At 42.2% G+C, this 19,211-nt stretch overlaps 1 protein-coding gene across 1 annotated transcript; it reads left to right on the forward strand.

The window, feature by feature from the left end:
- Positions 1–6,714: 6,714 nt before the first annotated feature.
- Positions 6,715–16,950, forward strand: anln (anillin, actin binding protein; the record flags this gene model as incomplete). The annotated part of the gene is made up of 24 exons (XM_083982522.1): positions 6,715–6,863; positions 8,503–8,653; positions 8,737–9,165; positions 9,698–10,035; positions 10,252–10,612; positions 10,853–11,049; positions 11,143–11,250; positions 11,349–11,460; positions 11,615–11,997; positions 12,121–12,266; positions 12,372–12,513; positions 12,644–12,779; positions 13,201–13,383; positions 13,491–13,617; positions 13,738–13,786; positions 14,059–14,112; positions 14,244–14,276; positions 14,367–14,385; positions 15,104–15,216; positions 15,475–15,528; positions 15,818–15,904; positions 15,993–16,100; positions 16,549–16,721; positions 16,836–16,950. Exons 1-24 carry the CDS (start codon positions 6,846–6,848, stop codon positions 16,948–16,950), a joined length of 3,636 nt encoding a protein of 1,211 aa, XP_083838648.1. The 5' UTR covers positions 6,715–6,845.
- Between the last annotated feature and the right edge of the window lie 2,261 nt (positions 16,951–19,211).

Here is a 19,211-nt window from a genome sequence, read left to right on the forward strand (position 1 = left end):
GAAGTTGATATTGTGCCTTACTGATTTAATAAATAAAACAGAACACCAATGTTTTACTGACTGATGAAATAAAGCTGAACCTGTGTCTCTACACTGGAGACTGCAAAGCTGCACACAGTTACCTCATCACCAGAACTAACACTGAACATATATTCTCCACTTTGACAGTACTGATCAACACTGAATATATCTCACTGATGATTGTTTTATTAGACTGAGCACTTACTCATTTTACCCAATTAAACAAGTTAATCCTGCGTGGTGTGAAACATTTGCCTTTATGTACCTGTTTATGCATTCACTTTAAGTAGTAGTAAAGTTTAGTCTCATGTTTTAACTAACCTATCGTGTCTTATATTTTTGACTAACCCCCTGAGTTTAAAGCAAACCATATAGATTTGTGTTCAGCTTAATTCATAATGCAATGAATACCAGTAACCTGTTTGATCATTCAGAGGTAAACTGAGGGCACACAGAGCCACAGTGAAAGCAAAACATCTCCAAGGCCGAAGGGAGGAGAGGATGAGAGGCCTGTGGCCCGCTGAATGAAGCATTGTGAGGAAGAGTTTTAATGGTCTGTATTATCTGCCCTGACCCCTCAGACACCTGGGTGGAAAGTTATGTCAGTGTAGGGAGGGCTTTGTGTTTCAGGCCCAGAGGTTCGTGTGCTGGGAAGATGGGACCAACATGTGCCAGCCAGAGGGCACCAACGAAGGGAGGGCTAAGTTTAAACCACAGCCACTCCCCACCTGTTTTTGACCAATAACAGTTAATTACACACACATAGTGCGAAATATTAAAAACCAATGTAACGCCTTTGTCTTAGCCAGATGCAAATTGCAGAAGACAGAGAATTCTCGCTCTCTTGGGATGGTGGTTGCAGCTAACTGCTTGCAGACTGCGATTTCCTGAACAGGAGAGTTTCTTGTATCTGATTCCTTTGATGATCCAATTTAATAAATAGTTAACCGGAACGTCGTTGTTTGTCCTCTCTTGGAATAAACGAACACGCAATGTCAGTTTTCCTGTTTTTTATCCTGACATCACTATTAAACCGAGGTTGTAAAGTTTAACGTTTAACTTCATTTTCTTGAAATGCAGTCAAACAGAATTACAAAAAGGATAAGGAATGATACATGTTGCAATATTTATGTATTTATATAATGAAAAGAATCCTTCCTCAACTGAAATGTATTATGTGCATTTGGTCAGCATTAAACCAGATGTTTTCAGTAGGCTATTTCAGTTGCACATGACCATTACATTAGTCTAGATGGAAACAGGGGTCTACGAGCACGTCTTGATTTTTTTTCCCCACCTGTTTTTTCTTAATCTTTAAAGTGTCTATTTTAAGATTCTGACAGGTACCAGGGTGAAAAATGCTCCATGGTGTTTATTTTTAACCCTTTACTGCCCCTATCCCAAATTCGAGGCTCAAAAAACTGAAAATTGAATTGGCATAGCTCTTTAAGTAAACAACTCACAGAGACAAATTAACACATTTTTCTACACAATTTGGGGCCAAGGAATTCAATAGAATAGTTATTTTTAAGTTTTTAACACATCCTGACTTGATTTTGGGGCAAAAATATCAAAAATTAGCTGAAAATTCTAAAATCGTATGTATATTTTCCCCTATACCAAAATCCTTTGCACTGAATGAAAACATTTAGAGATTTTTCTTAATCTTTAAAGTGTCTACTTTAAGACTATGACAGGTACCAGGGTGAAAAAATGCTCCATGGTGTTTATTTTTAACCCTTTACTACACCTATCCCAAATTCGAGGCTGAAAAAACTGAAAATGAAATTGGCATAGCTCTTTAAGTAAACAACTCACAGAGACAAATTAACACGTTTTTCTACACAATTTGGGGCCAAGGAATTCAATAGAATAGTTATTTTTAAGTTTTTAACACATCCTGACTTGATTTTGGGGCAAAAATATCAAAAATTAGCTGAAAATTCTAAAATCGTATATGTGTATTTTCCCCTTTACCAAAATCCTTTGCACTGAATGAAAACATTTAGAGATTTTTCTTAATCTTTAAAGTGTCTACTTTAAGACTGACAGGTACCAGGATGAAAAGATGTCCCATGGTGTTTATTTTTAACACTTTACTGCCCCTATCCCAAATCAAACCTGAAAACAATGAAAAAGAAATCAGCATATCTCTTGAAGTAAACAACAGAGAGAGACAAATTAACACATTTTTCTACACAATTTTGAAACAGAGAATTCAACTAAATAGTTATTTTTAAGTTTTTAAACACATCTTGACTTGATTTTGGGACAAAAATATGAATAATTAGCTGAAAATTCTAAAATCGCATGTATATTTTCCACAATACCAAAATCCTTTACACTGGATGAAAACATTGAGATTTTTCTCAATCTTTAAAGTGTCTACTTTAAGATTTTGGTACAAGGATGAAAAAACGTCCTGTGGGGTTTATTTTTAAGCCATTACTACACCTTTCCCAAATCAAACCTGAAAAAACTGAAAAAGAAATCACGGTAACATCTTGAAGTTAACAACCCACACAGATGAGTTCTGTTTTAGGACTAGATGAAACTATCCCTAGATTAAGCTTGTCATCCTGAGGTTTGAGTGGTAACGATGTCCCAGGTGTGGCCCCCTCTGCTTTCAACACTTCTAGGCCACTGGTGTTACTCATGGGCTTCCATGCTCTGCTGCTCCTTAGAGGGCTTTGATGGTCTGGCATTGGGCTTGGCCTCGAATCCCAAGGTCCTTAAGTAGCCTGATGGTTGACTTGCCCACGAAGCCTCTGCAGCCGACTTCCACAGGGCAGCTGAGCCGTTCCACATCGGCTACCAGTTCTGTGTACTTAGGAAGACCAGAGGACGAGATCTAGTCTGTGGTTTGTTGTGACAATCTCAGATGGGAAGCAGAACCTTTGATTTAGATCTGCGACCAACTTCCAGTCTCGTTCACCTTTTTTTGCAGCCAACCAAAATATGCTTAAGGTTTGCAGGGGATGGACAGAGGGGGCAGGTGGGGTCTTCTCTGTACCACTGGTTTAGGTTAGAGGGGGAAGGAAGGACATCATACGGTCCTCGTAAGATGAAACTGGTGTGAAATGCTTCCGTGCCCAGCAGCTCCCTCCAGGAGAATTTCCTAATCAACTCAATGTAATGTAATCCCTTATTATTATCTTTACGTCTGCTCTTGTCACCACACCTCCTCAGCAACCAGAGCACCGCATTGAGCTGGAGCTTCCTTGTGCCAGGATGGTCTGCTCTGTCCAAGGTCAAGGCCTCCCCTCCCCTGTTGCACAAGGCCAACGATGTGCACTGAGATCTGACTTCGGGGTCCATTTCCTTCCAGTTGCAAGAGAAGGAGCTGTTTGGGCTACGCAAGGGTCATGGGATTCCCTAAGTGTCATTCCAACCTTACTTTGGAGCACTTGAACTCCTCTGCGAGACTGGACACAGGAAGATTGAGTATGCCTCTTCGATACAGCCCGATGATCTTGGGAGTCCCACCCACTTTTGGAGAATGAGCTAATCAACCTCTCTAGCTTTTCGACTGCTGAGATTGGGACCTCGTAGATGGTCAGAGGCCACATCAGCCTGGGTAGTAGCCCTTCATCCTACCTGGGAGCATGGTCTTGTTGATACGCTCAAGGCCACTTATGGTTTCCTGCCTAAGCTGGTCCACTTGCTCTGTGTCCTTGAGGGTGGCATCATACCAATTACCAACGTCCAAGACTCTTTACTGGCTTCTCTGGCATTGTTGGTTTAGGCTCTTTGTCAACGTAAAACCTGTGTCTGACAGCTTTCCCTTGACAACTGAAATGCTCCTGGATTTGCTCAACTTTATTTCCATCCGGGCCCACTGGATGTTCTCCTGCAGCTTGTTCAGCAACCGTGTGCCTTGGTTGTGGTGAGTATGGTCATATCATCCATATACACTCTGATCGGAGGGAGACGAAGACCAGTTTTGAGCTTGAGCCCAACTACTACCCACCGGGAGGCTCGAATGATGACCTCCACTGCCATCGTGAAGGCCAGAGGCGAGATGGTGCATTGCCATTAGCCCTCTTTCCAGACGTTGCCATGCTGTAGTGTACTCGTCTGTTGTAAGCCATATAGCTGCACGTGTTGGAAGTAGGATTTGATGAGGCTGGTGATTGCTTCTGAGACGCTGTGAAAGTGAAATTCTGCCCAGAGGAGACTGTGAGGAACAGATTCAAAGGCATTGGCGAGGTCCAAGGACGCAACATTGATATCTTTTTCATCCTTTCTAGCGGCTTGGATTTGGTGTCTCATGTTTGTGTGCTCCAAGCAACCTGAGAAGCCTGGGATGCCTGCCTTCTGCACTGAGGTATTGATGTAGTGGTTCCTGTCCAGGTAGACAGTCAGCCTATGAGCCACTATACTGAAGAAGATTTTGTCGTGGTCATTGAAGAGGCTGATTTGGCGAAACTGGCTGATAGTCCTTTTCCTTGGGGATTAGGATGCCTCCTGCCCTCCACCACGCAGTTGTGATAGCTTGTTTCTCCCAAACCACCGTCATCAACCTCCAGAGAAAGTGTAGTACCTCTGGTGCGTTCTTATAAAGCCGGTACGGGACTCCATTGGGCCCAGGAGAGGATGCAGCTCTTGCCCAATGTACAATCCTCTCCACTTCCACTTGGGAGGGCTGATGTCCAGCTGATGTTCAGGGGGATGTATTGGTGGCATACCGAGTGGAAGAGTTGTCTGACTAGACCGCTGGCTGTCCGTGTGGTATTTAGGTAAGCTTCGAGATCTTCCATCGCTGTTTTGAGTTTGCCACTTTTGTTCTTTGTGAAAAGACTCTTTACAAACTTGAAGGGGTCCTTGAAGAAGTTTGATCTTCCCTGCTCCTTCGCTTTACACCTCCTTCTCAAGTTCTCAGTTCTCCTCAACGATGACAGTCGGTTATTGATTTCTGCTTGTAGCAGGTTAATTCCCTCCTTCTCCTCCTCTGGACCCTTCATTGTTTTTTCAGCTGCCTCCTCTCCTTGATAAGCCGTTCAATCTCCTCCTGTCTCCTGGACTTCATCAGGGTGGTTGATGTTTTCTTCTTCTTGTCTGTAGTTCCGAAGCGGTCAGCACCATAGTTGTATATCAGGTCTCCCATTCTCTACTCTGGGGGTGTTTTCTTCCTTGAATTCTTCGTAGCCAGGGGTGGGCGGGACCTGTACACGAGCAGTGCCAGCTCCCTCCCACTATTGGGAGCTAACCTATGGCAACCCTGGTTAACCTCAAGAGCTTTGCTACCGTAATTTCTTTTTCAGTGTTTTCAGGTTTGATTTGGGATAGGTGCAGTAAAGTGTTAAAAATAAACCCCATGGGACATTTCTTCAACCTGGTACCTGTCAGAGTCTTAAAGTAGACACTTAAAAGATTAAGAAAAATCTCAAAATGTTTTCATTCAGTGCAAAGGATTTTGGTATAGGGGAAAATATACATGCGATTTTAGAATTTTCAGCTACTTTTTGTCCCAAAATCAAGTCAGGATGTGTTTAAAAACTTAAAAATAACTAATTTGTTGAATTCCCAGTTTCAAAATTGTGTAGAAAAATGTGTTAATTTGTCTCTCTCTGTTGTTTACTTCAAGAAATATGCTGATTTCTTTTTCAGTGTTTTCAGGTTTGATTTGGGATAGGGGCAGTAAAGTGTTAAAAATAAACACCATGGGACATCTTTTCATCCTGGTACCTGTCAGTCTTAAAGTAGACACTTTAAAGATTAAGAAAGATCTCAAAATGTTTTCATTCAGTGCACAGGATTTTGGTATAGGGGAAAATATACATACGATTTTAGAATTTTCAGCTAATTTTTGATATTTTTGTCCCAAAATCAAGTCAGGATGTGTTAAAAACGTAAAAATAACTATTCTATTGAATTCCTTGGCCCCAAATTGTGTAGAAAATTTGTTAATTTGTCTCTGTGAGTTGTTTACTGAAAGAGCTATGCCAATTTCATTTTCAGTTTTTTCAGCCTCGAATTTGGGATAGGTGTAGTAAAGGGTTAAAAATAAACACCATGGGGCATTTTTTCACCCTGGTACCTGTCAGAGTCTTAAAGTAGACACTTTAAAGATTAAGAAAAATCTCTAAATGTTTTCATTCAGTGCAAAGGATTTTGGTAAAGGGGAAAATATACATACGATTTTAGAATTTTCAACTAATTTTTGATATTTCTGCCCCAAAATCAAGTCAGGATGTGTTAAAAACTTAAAAATAACTATTCTATTGAATTCCTTGGCCCCAAATTGTGTAGAAAAACGTGTTAATTTGTCTCTGTGAGTTGTTTACTTAAAGAGCTATGCCAATTCAATTTTCAGTTTTTTGAGCCTCGAATTTGGGATAGGGGCAGTAAAGGGTTAAAAATAAACACCATGGGACATTTTTTCATCCTGGTACCTGTCAGAATCTTAAAATAGACACTTTAAAGATTAAGAAAAAACAGGTGGGGAAAAAAAATCAAGACGTGCTCGTAGACCCCTGTTTCCATCTAGACTACATGTGTGACATCCATAGTGACATCCTTTTTTCCATGCAGCCTGGCTCTGATTGGCTAATAAGTGTAAAGCTCGACTGGTTCATTCTGATTGGTCCTCAAGCGTTTCCTCCAACGGTTGGAGTCTGCGCAGTAGGCGCAGCGCTGAAATTCAAATTTGAACAGACGTTTGTTTTGTGTGAGGACTTGGAGAGAGAGAGAAGAACCGAGCGGTCACACAAGAGAAGCTGGGTGTTGCTTAGCTGCCTCGTTTGTGTACACATAGTGGTGTACAAACGTTTTTAGTGGACAAATAGTTGAAATATTGCTCGAGTGGGGATACGTGGTTTAAAATGGATCCGTTTACTGAGGTGAGTAAAAGGCGTTACCTAACGTTCACGTCGATACCTAAAGTACGTGCATAACAAAGCTCTTGTCAGTGTTACCAGCAAATGCTAACTTACCAATCGTAACGTTATTGTTTTTATTCATTTAAGTTAACACTCTTACTAGATATATGGTGTGTAGTCTACGTCAGGAGACCCATCTGTTAGTTTCGATAGCACAAACCGTGGCGTAAATGTAAAGTAAAGTTACCAATGTCAAAACATATCACGTGTTGTTTCTTTGTCTTGTCCATCATCGTACGTCTCAATTTTGACCTGGAGACAACTAAACTGCCTACCTACCACATGTTTCTAAATATAGTATATGTAGCTAAACTGCTGTTTGATTCACCTCTTGAATATAAGAGATAATATAACATCCATATCCATGTGTTCAATCTGTTCTCTCAACCATAAGCATAACGACCATGAACGTTATTCAAATGCAGCTACTTTGTCTCCATTTAAGGGAATGGTATGTGTCAGGGGGGAAACAACCCAACACTTCTTGGCTCCCTTTACATACTCTTCTGCTTTTTTTCTGTTATAAACTAAAACTAGAAATGAGTCAGCAGTGAATGTGTGATTACAAATTGTTGTTACTGGGTTGGTTGGTTGCCCTGGCCAGTGGAGTTTGAAATTTCAAATCAGGGAAGTACAAGCAGCAGGAGTGGCTCATTCCTGTGGCATGCTGTAAAATGTGACTTGAGGTTTTCCACAGTGCTTGGAGAAAAGTGTGAAGGCGGTGCAACGCAACGGCAAGAATGTGTTTGGGCTTGCACACGGTACAGCCCAGTAAATCAGACCGTGTGACAGGCTCTGTGAGGAAGGGAAAGGAATGCCATGCCATACCAAGAAAAGAGTCAGCAAACAGAGGGCTTCTTGTGTCCGATTTGTGTGTCATCAGCTGATCAAATGCTTTAAGTAGCACATATAAAGAGATCTGAGTCTCTGATTTTGGGTCATGGAAAAAATAACACAAGAACTTGACACGCTTGACACTTTCAGATGCTTTCTTGCTTATGGCCTTCATCAGGTCATTGTTGATTTTGATTTGACCTTTGCCTTCCTCCATGCATGTAGACTTATTTATCAACAACATGCCTTGAATGTCAAAGTCTCTGTGATTCTTGTCTGTAGCATAAGAGCAGTGCCTCTGGACAGTCACTAATCTTTGTACCGGCTCATGGAATTTCTTGGTTTCCCTCATCAAACTCAATACACAATCCAACAACTCCAAAACGAGAAGTACGAGAAACAACTTGTCTTGTAACATTCCGTTATTGTCTCATAGCGTGGTGAATGTGCAGGTCCCAACTTCCACGAGAGCGCTTTGGAGTTTGATGAGGAAAACCAAGAAATCCCATTAGCCTCCATAGCGTAGCTCTGCTCCACTGTTCTAAAAATAGCTTGCAACGAACCTACTCCTAAAACTATAGGGATTATGGCAATGGGCCAATTTGCCAAAATGTTGAACTATCCCCTTTAAGACTGTCCAATCTGGGGTAATATATTTGAGGCTGTGTCTTGTGGTGTTGGTGCCAGTGCCACCATTGTGTTGGTGCCAGTGCCACCATTGTGTATATAAAGTTAAAAGTGCCGTTTCCCCCCCCCCCCCCAACAGAAACTACTGGAGCGGACCAGGGCTCGCAGAGAAAACCTGCAGAAGAAAATGGCTGAAAGACCAAATGCAGCAAACAGACAGATGGTCAAAAGAGCCAGAGAGCCACTGGCTGACACCAATAGTGTGATCAGTGAGCCTGCCATTGATAAAGGTAGGAGCCTGTTTGCTGCATTGCACTTATCTGAGACTTTAGTTTGAGTATCTTTCTTATATTTTTCCACCATTTCCTCCCAGTTCCACAGGCTTCCTCCAAGCCGTCTCCCTCCAAGCGCCTGTGCTCAGGCGAAAATGTCCACCCTGCAGTTGGTGAGGAGAACCAAGAGCCGATGATCACACGTCCCGTGCCTTCGGATCCTCCCACGGACAAAAAACCTCCATCGGGGCCTAGTGGCAGATCTTCCTCCTCCCTGGAGAAGACTGCTCCCCGGGCGGCTGTTCAGTGTCAGGCAGAGCAGCCGAAAACTGTCCAGCCAGAGCCAGAGAAAATGGCTGTCACCCTTGCCTCTGATGATTCGAGCTGCAGAGAGGCAGAGATGGTGCCTGCCCATCCAGCCACAGAGAAGAACCAGGAGGACCAAGTGAATGATCCAGCTGCATGTGCTGGTGGCATGAGATCGCGTCTACATAGGCTGGCTGAGCAAAGAAAATGTTGGGATGGATCCAGTAAGAATATTTTAAGAACCTTTTGAGATACTTCAGTTTGATATAACAATACTTGTTTTAGGGCTTTTAAAGTGAGTTGACCTTCTGATCTTCAATGGGCTCTATGCACAGCTCCACCACTTCCTGAATTTAAGGCAGGTCCTTCATTTCCTGTTTTACATTATTGGACACACTGATTAATCCAGGTGTGTCTGAGTAGTCACAATGGTCAGACACACCTGGATTAATCAATGTGTCCAATAATGTAAGACAGGAAATGAAGGACCTGCCTTAAATTCAGTAAGTGGTGGAGCTGTGCATAGAGCCCATGGGGTGGGCACTGTAAGGGGAGGCAGTGAAAGTCAGGTGGCAAAGAAAGAAAAGGCCACGACATGTCAAAAGAAAAATACCATACCTATGATTTTCCCATGAGTTTTTTATTTGTAGCAAAAAGGATTTGTGTTTCACCGTCAGCTTGGTGCTTCAGTGATTCAAAGTTAGAAAATGGTCATCATTTGTCCTGTCCCAAAGTAATCGTATTACTTCTTTTCAGGCGCATCTGATGAAGCTCCATACTGTCCTCCGCTGTCTCCAGTGAAGAGACAAGCTGAGGTCCCACCGGCCACAGCCGCCCCCTCCGTGTCCTCAGGAGCGCCACTCGGGAGGAGAGGCAGATTGGCCAACCTCGCTGCAACCATTGGATCCTGGGAAGACGACCTAAGCCATGCTAATATCCCCAAAGAGGATGCAAAAGAGAAGTCTGGTAAAGCTGTTCCCAAGTTAGCTGCCAGAGATGCCGCCGCGGCTGCCAGCACTAAGCCCAGTGCAGCTGAAGGCCGTGTGGTGGCCAGCTCCATTGCAGGCAGCAAGCCTACATCCATCTCTAATCAGGTGTGTACCTGCCTGGTAATACCTCATTCTTTAGTTTTTTCTTTCTCTATAAGCTGTCTGCTATTTACGTCCACACTAACATACCTGAAAGCAATGAGAAAAGGTTCGAGAACCACTGAACAAGGCTCCTGGTCCTGGGTCCTGTTGATATTTGTTTTGTTTCATATTTTGAAGATGACTGGTAGAGATCTGACCGTGTGTTTATTTTTTCACCAGGCTGTGCGCTCTCCTGTCAAGTCTAGCCAAGTTGTTCCCCCAAGCCCTCAGAAAATTGTCACCCCAGCAGCCAGACCTGCACCCGAGTCAGTAACCTCTCCTCAGAAGACGGCCAACAAGGGCAGGACCTTCACCTGCACTCCTCAGAAGAGCTACGACCGTGGAACTGCCCTGCCATCCAGTCCCCAGAAGTCTGGCCCCTCCTCCTCCTCAACATCCGTGCCTCAAAGCCCCCTGAAGAACCAGGCCCTCAGCAGGGGTCTTAACCCCACAGCCAGCCCTCAGAAGCCGGAGCTCTGCCCCAAACCTGCCACAGTTGCCCCATCCGTCCCCCAGGGAAAGGCCAATGCTGGAGGTCCTAGTGAGTTATTCTGTCATTAATTTCAGAGTGGAGGGTTGATACGCTCTCTCTGTGGTATGAATATTTTCTTTTGTAGACAAAGGGAAGAACTCAGCTAAAAGAGAGTTCCTCAAATTTATCTTTATACAAGACTTTTTTATTTTTGTTTATCATGTACACAAACATTTTACCTAAGCTTTATTTACTGTCTGCTGTTGTAAGTTGAAAAAAAAAGGAAACACTACGTTTTTTTCCCACCAGGTGTAAAATCCTTCTTGGAGCGCTTTGGAGAGCGCTGCCAGGAGCGTAGCAACCAGAGCTCTCCAGCATCAACCCAAGTCAAGACTCCCACTACAACTCCAGTGGTCACACCCAACACTAAACTGGTACAGGAGAGACTCAGAACTGCACAGTCTGCAAACACAACCACTGCTGATCTCACCCAAAGAATGAAGCTGGTACGTTAATGCGCCAGGTTCTACAGTGTTTTGGGATCATTTTAAAACAATGAGCAAAATTACATTTGATGATGATTGAATTGTTCATTTCAGGAGCGTGAGTCTGAGCTGGCCCAGATTCGCTCTCGCTTCCAGAAGGGGAACAACATGTGGAAGAACAATGATGAAGCAACAGAAACCAAGAAAAGTTCAGATGTCATGGTAGGTTTACAAACTTTTATCTGACAGACAGACGGACAACAGAACATGGTTATCTTTTCATAGCATAGAAAACATTACATTTCCTATGTGCATCTTAGGAACAGCTTGTCAAGCCTGTTGACAGTGGAGTTGCCCCACGTGAGCCACAGGATGAACCTACAGCACAGCAACCTGAGAAAACAGACACACCAACCACGGTCACTCCTCCAGGTACGCTATTGGGTCTTATCAGCTTTGAGTGGTGAATGCAATGAACATGTTGCCCTTTATGCAGATGGTTCATTCAGCTTGAAGTAAAAAAGGTGGCTTTGAAGGGCTCAGCAGCTGTTTTTACATGGCTAACATGGATTATTTTAAATAGCAGGTCATGGATTGGACTTGACTCCAGCACAGACATCCAGTCCTCTGAGAGAAGCTACATTGACCGTCACTAAACCAACTGATGAGAGGGTAGAGAAAGAGGAAGAGGAGGTCACTGAGAGGGAGATGAACGTGGACAAGGAGGTCACAGAGAGGGAGATGAACGTGGACGAGGAGGTCACAGAGAGGGAGATGAACGTGGACGCGTCGATCAACTCGGCTGTTATCAACGAGCTGTTCGATGGAGTCCTGGATCAGAGTGACGATCGGGATGAGGAGGACGATGACGAGGAGGAAGATGCTTTGAATATCTCTTCCATGTCCCTCCTCACTCCGCTGGCAGAGACGGTGGCTGCTGTGGTGAAGAGTCCAGAGAGGAGAATGATGGTAGGCACCAACATCACATCTGTGTCCACTCCAGCCGTTACTTAATAAAAGATGTACTGTTGATTTGAGAGACTAACATTGCAAGAGCTTAACAGGAAATGTTTTCTTTGTATCTTTGTGCAGACGTCGACTCCGGCCAGTTCATTCATTGTGAAAAACAACACTCCAGGGGTTTCCAAGCCTAGCAAGTTCCAGAGGGCTAACGTAGTACGCAGCGCCTCCTCAGAGAGTGTTGATGCACTGGACGAAGACCACAAGCTGCCTTACAGGTGAATTGTAGTTGTAGCTATCAGAGACACATGCGACAGATACCTCACTATTGCAACAAATATAAATGAATAATGTGTATAATTTTGTTTTGTGTGTGTTTTTAGCATCGATGCTTACAGGTCCACCAGAGTGAAGGAGACCGAGAGACCCCACCTGAAACAGGTCATTGTGAGAAAAGAGGATGTTTCTAACAGAGCAGAAGAGCCCAGAGGATCCAGTGCGTTCAGCATCAAACAGAAGTTGAAGGTGTGGAATGAATGCTCTTCGACATAAACTGGGAAAATGGGGCACATTGTCTGAAAAAAAAGTGTTTCAAACCAAGTACGGCTTGTTAAGGCTTTCTGTCTGTGTGACGGATGATCCCTTCTCTCTGCAGGTTCTGACGAATGAGATGAACATGCAGCAGACGGTCATTCATCAGGCCAGTCAGGCTCTGAACTGCTGCACGGATGAGGAGCACGGCAAAGGATCCCAGGTGGAGGCTGAAGCAGAGAGGCTGCTTCAGGTGGCAAGTGAGTTTAGCCACACACACATGATTTGTGCTGTACATATTCATAGGGTTGTAACACATCTTGAAATACATTGCCCCCTGTGGTTCATTTTTACAGTTCACATTCTTAATTCAGGCTGTGGGGATTTCTCTGGACTGAGGCTTTGATGTAATTAAAAACACACCACTATTTAAGGTGCTTCTCTTAGGTTTATATGTAAACAAGACACCTGCCTTGTATTATTAATAGAGGACCCACTAGATTTGCTTTTTTTTTTTCATTTTCTTCCTGTGGATCCAGTTTCTTTTCCTTGAGTTTGAGCCACATTTCAACACTGCCACCACAGCCAGTCACTGTATATAATCTGTATGAATCCCCCCAGCCTTTGGTGACACCTAGTGGTAGAATCAAAGCTTGACTTTATTTTTTTCCTTTGACTTAGTGGAGAGGAGGGAGGCACTGAAGGCAGAGTTGGACCATCTGAAAGGAGGAGCAGCAGGACAGAAAAAGGCTCCTGCAGCTCCAGAATCCAGCAGCCTGTCGGCCTCCACGGGCTCCATCACCCTGCAGGAGTTACGCCTGCCTTTGAAGGCAGACTTTGCTTGCTCCACTGCCAACAGACCAGGTAGCTTCATGACAAGAGATTAGAGCTGCACCTCAATTTAGAGACTTTGGGGTTTTTTATTGTTCTGCCGATCATCAACGTGATTATTTTTTTGGTTGTTAAATAAGGGTCGACCAAATATTCCTTCTTCATCATGATCCGAGCCGGAGCAGAGAACACTGTGGCCACTCCACTGGCCAGCACGCACCGTGGCCTGAGTGGAGACACCCTCACCTTCCCCACCAAGTTCACCATGTGAGTCAAACACTCAGAAATAATAATGCACGTCATGTTAATAAATAGTCCATCCATCCATTAGCTGTACCACTCTATGTTTGAATACTGATCGCTGCTCCTCTGCCATTTCACCATTAGATCTGATGTCTCCAGTGACTTTGTCATTGACATTGAGGTCTATGGCTTGGTGAGTGTCTCCACAATTACAATGCTCTGATTACAAATGAATGGTCTGTGTTTTCAAGTTTCTTCAAAGTCTTTAATTTTGTAAACACAACACACAAGATTTTTTTAATTTACACACTCCCCTAAGGATATTTTGACATGTGTTATTTAACAAATGATTTATCATCAAACTGTGGAATTCAACACAGTACAACTATTTAATTCCCAAAGCACTGGTTAAAAAAACAAACAACAAACTAAGACCTTGGGCTAACTGACTAAGGACACCTACAGGTGCAGAAACCGGAGGTGTGCAGTGACAAGAAGAAGAAGCCCAACAAATCAAAGGTAAATCTCCTCTCTGACATTTTTAGTCTGAAGGAACATGCTTAAATGTTGTGTCTGTATGTGTCCAGATAATCTAGAAGTTGTTTTACTTGGAGGGATATAATATTAACTGTTTACTTTTGTCTTTCCAGGCTATCACTCCAAAGAGATTCCTTGGCATCACCGTAAGAATTTTACATCTATTTTCTGTCCACAAACATATTTCTCTTGGGAGTTAAATGTTTGAATTAATTTGTTCTGTTTTTATCTTACAGAAAAGTGTACAGACACCAGGTATGTATATATTTTCAAAACCAATCTCTACACAGAAGTTTGTAATGAGTCAAATCTAGTGAAACTGGGATCCTGCAGGTCCACTGTAATGTGATCGTTGAAACCTTTTGCATCTCAGGGTGATGGTAGCTTGAAGTATTGCCACTTTATTACAGCTGAGAGTCTAAATCAGAACTGATCAAATAAGCTGCAGAAACAAGTTATTTAATTTTCTTTATCCTATTTTATGAGTTCAACAGCCCATCTTCTTACAATACATATTTATTTATATAGCACATTTGGTTGTCCAAAGTGCTGTACAATAAAACACACAAGCAAAACTAGTGGCAATAAAACTAGATGGGATACAGGTAATGTACAGTAGCTATAATAAAACATGCAATAAAACAATAAAACAAGAGTGAAGACATATAAAACCTAACTAAAATGCCAAGGAAAAGAGATGAGTTTTTAGAAGAGATTTAAAGTGCTCGAGTGTTTGTGCAGTCCTAATATGCAGAGGCAGGGCCTTCAAGGAGATTTGTTCAAAATTCTCAAAAGAGAATCTTCTTGAACATACACTTAACCATACTGTAACTGAATTATGTCTTTAAGTCAGCCACCAACACACATGTTACACATGGTGTAGTTTTTCTTTACTAAGTAAACTCATCTTGATGTGTGTCAACTAGCTGGATAATGTTGGCTTCATATACACTTATATCCTCTGTCTCTGTAGTTGTGGCCAGTCCAGGAGGCCCCAATGCTGTCCGCACAAGTAACTTCATCCTGGTTGGATCACACAAGCTCACTCTGTCCTCAATTGGGAGAAACAAATTTCCTTTGGAGAAGGTAAAGAAACCACTAGTGTCACTTTAATATTCTCCCTCTGTCTGCTTATCTTCACACTTTCTTTAATTTTCTTCCTGATTCTGCTTTTCCTTTGTGGCTGGCCTGGGTCTGAGGACATGATATACACACTGTACATGCCAACAAGTGGCTCACGAGGATTATAGTGCTACATCTGTGTACAGGCTTTACAGAGACTGTCATCTAGTATGTGTGACAGACAGTATGCCTCATTCACCTGCCTTGATGTCTGTCTTTTAGATCAAATATGATGGATGTGAGAGAGAACTACTCAGTGGCATGTTTCATACCAAGGTTACTACCTGCCCTATTGTCTATTATTTCTTCTGTTGCCTGTGTGGGACACAGAATAACAAGGAACACTCTGAGCTGCATGACGTTATCCTAACATTATCAGCCTAATCTGCTCTAAGTGGGGAATGTAATGTGCTTTTCACCTCTGTCTATGCTCATCAGGTGCTTTTTAACCATCTTATAATGGGACTTGCATATGAACTTTCTTTGAACATATGCACTTGAAATATTTTTAAATTGTGACCATTGGTTTTTAAGCTTCTCATGAAGTGTCTGTTGTAAATCCAAGGTCCCATTCTTGTGCCCCCTGGAGGGCCACATCTACCTCAAGTTGCAGTGTGAAGTTGGCTCAAAGGTGGAGGAGAGGGGCTTCCTGGTGAGAACAAGAAAATCAAATCATTTCTACAGATAGATGGATGCAATCATTTGTTGCCATTTTTAATTTTTTTCTTCTTGTATCCCAGACAATGTTTGAAGATGTTAGTGGATTTGGAGCTTGGCACAGAAGGTGGTGTGTCCTGTCCGGATACTACATCTCCTATTGGACCTACCCAGATGATGAGAAGCGTAAGGTAACTGCCATCAAAGAGCTTCTGGGTTTACTGTTTTCTCTCTCTCTCTCTGGGCTCGCAGCTCTTCAATGTTCACTGTAAATCACCTTGGTAACTGATGCTAAAACCTGCTCTAGCACCGGTTCACTTCAGAGGATCTGATCAAAACCTGTTAACAGCCAAACTACTGACCAACCAGATCACTGGAAAGTGATCTTGGAGTCATTATTCACACAGGATCCTGACATAAGTATGTGTTTGTGTAGAGTCCAGTGTGTCCTCTAAAAACATACTAAATAAATACCGTACCTAACTATTATTATAGCTTCATTTGACCTGAACGCATATTAAGGATCCTGACAGAGGTGATGACGACGACTTTACTCTTCTTACTGCAGCAGGAAATGGGGCTCTTCAGCCTTTGTTTCTCCATTGACTCATCTTTTTTTCCTTCTGTTTTTCTTGACAGAATCCAATCGGTCGCATCAACCTGGCAAACTGCACCAGTAACAAAGTGGATCCAGCCAACAGAGAGTTTTGTGCCAGACCTAACACATTTGAGCTAATTACAGTCAGACCACAGAGAGAAGACGACAGAGAGACACTAGTCAGTCAGTGCCAGAACACCATGTGTGTCACCAAGTAAGTTCCCAGCACTACAATTAATTACAGTACATAGACACTAACATGGCACTTTTGTCGTCTGTAGATAACTGACTTTGCAGGTGCTGAGCATTGTTTGTTTTCTCTTTTCAGAAACTGGCTCAGCGCCGACACAAAGGACGAGAGGAATATGTGGATGAAGAAGCTGAACCAGATCCTGGTAGATCTGCGGATGTGGCAGCCAGATGCTTGTTACAGGTCACTGTAATCTCTGCACTTTGTCACAACCAGCCCCTCTCTCTTTCGGGCTGTCAGTATCAGTGACGCATGCAATTACTAAGTGCAATACAATATGACAATTGTTAAATATTTGTTACTTGTGGGTGTTTTACAGGAGGTAAGTTAAACAAACACAAGTTGTTGCTCAGAGGAAAGTAAACTAAGCCATACACGAGGAACATTTCAGTACAGTATTTTTTGCAGCAGTCTGGGTTGTAACTATATTTTATACATTTCCACATTGATTTGATTATGTTGGTTTTTGGGTATCGTTGCATTTCGGCCTCTTTTATGTTAATGCCAGACCTTGGTGTGCTGATGCATGACTTTAATATTATTGATTTCATTGCGGAAATCAATATATAAATGGTGCTGAATTGCAGATTAATACTAATTGAAGCACCATAGTTTTATCACTGAATGAATGCTCTATATTTTATTTTGCATGGCAGCACACGGAGTAATGCTCATGCTTTTGAGGTTTCAACTTTATATATATATATTGGCCTTTAATTTTTGTGGCAGGACTTACAAATGTGTTTTTTTATATATTTCCATGCACAGACTTCATACCCAAGCTTTTATTCTATTTGCACTGTGTCATCAATATTAATGTAATTGTTTCAGTGTGGTGGTTGAAGTTTTGGATGCGTGGGGTTAAGGTCTATTACATATTCTGCTCTACAGCCTGACCAACACTAACATAAGGTCAAAACCAAAACTGATAAAAAATATACTGATATATTATTATAATCAGCTTTTATTTTATGTCAATGTAAAAGAAAATGTAAATGCAACAGCAGATAATGCTGTCAGATGTTCTCGACTACAGGTCTTGCGTTGCTTATGCAGAGTATGTAACAGACTTTACAGTGAGCCTGCAGGTGTGTGACAATGTGTTTTACTTGTTTAGGTAAGAGGAAGCTTTATCAGCATGTTGATGGAGCACAGATTTACATAACTACACTGCTTTGTTACTGAATACCGTCTACATAAACTTTCATCATGAAGAATAAGCGTGAGCAGGAAATTGAGTGCTTTCATTTGACATTTTTAAGTTCCTTAACTCAAGTCTTTAATTGACCATGTAAAATGTGGATCAACGAGACTTCAATAAATTCCTGCTCCACCCAAAATGGATCTTCTTACTAATGGTTCTTTTTTTGCTAATATAATTTTATTCATGAGCATTATTAAAATGTTATCTGTGACAGACTTCTGATCTTGCTTTGAGATAATTTGATGTTAGTGTCATATATGTAGGCTACTACAAAATGAGAAGGGGGTCTTGGGGTTTCTTTTTTTATAGGATGTATTTGACTTTTTTTAATATACAGTATATACTAAATGACTATTTTATCCGTTCAGTTAAAAACTTAATGAGCGTCCTAAGCAGCCATTCATTTTCAATGAAAAGCTTGCAGCAGTAGGGAGGGGCGCGATGCCGGCGACCGAGCATCACTTTATGCAAATGAGCAGTGACGCCACCGAAGAAGCAGCCAATTGCAGACCGGGATTCTCACGCTGTCTCGGTCAGCACGGGAAACAGCTGGGCAAGAGATCTTAGGGACCGGAACGATGACAGATTTTTTTTTTTTTTGGTGATTTCCTTTTCCCAACTTTGCTAAAAGCAACCTGCACCTGTTGGGTTGTAATCACAAGGGGCAGGGAATCTAAAATCTCCCTCCACTTGGAGGATAGATCCTGGTCCTCAAATCTGAGGAAAAACTCATGTTTAACTCATCAGCTCTTGCTGAGTCATCTAAGGTTATCAGCTGTTTATTTCGGGAGGTCATGTTCGTGATGCTTTTCATACAGTCCCAAAGTCTCCTGTTGTCCATCTCCCTATTAGCCCTTGTTCTATAGGTGCGGTGATTGAGCTCCTTTTGCGCTACAGCCAAGGCTGCACGATCTTTCAAGCAATTTAATTAAATTATACTTATAATTTGTTTATTACAAAATGTAGATTGAAACATTAATGTAGACAACTGTTTTTTTTTTGTATTTCTTTTTTACTAGCCTATGTATTGATAGTTATCTGTAAAGGATCCACGATTATGCTATTAACGTGGGTGATCTGTTGTCAGTTCTTGGGCGCTTTTGCAATACCCATATTCCGCCATCAGGAGGCGCTTCCATTGGACCAATGAGTGTAGTTACTCTCTTTTCCAGTGCTCTAGTTAACCCGCTCTACCAACCGCGTGTTACCAGCTGAAGTTTTTATATAAAGCTATCGATGCTCTTACTTTG

Source organism: Trachurus trachurus (genome assembly GCF_905171665.1).
Source record: "Trachurus trachurus genome assembly, chromosome: 11".
NCBI lineage: Eukaryota > Metazoa > Chordata > Actinopteri > Carangiformes > Carangidae > Trachurus > Trachurus trachurus.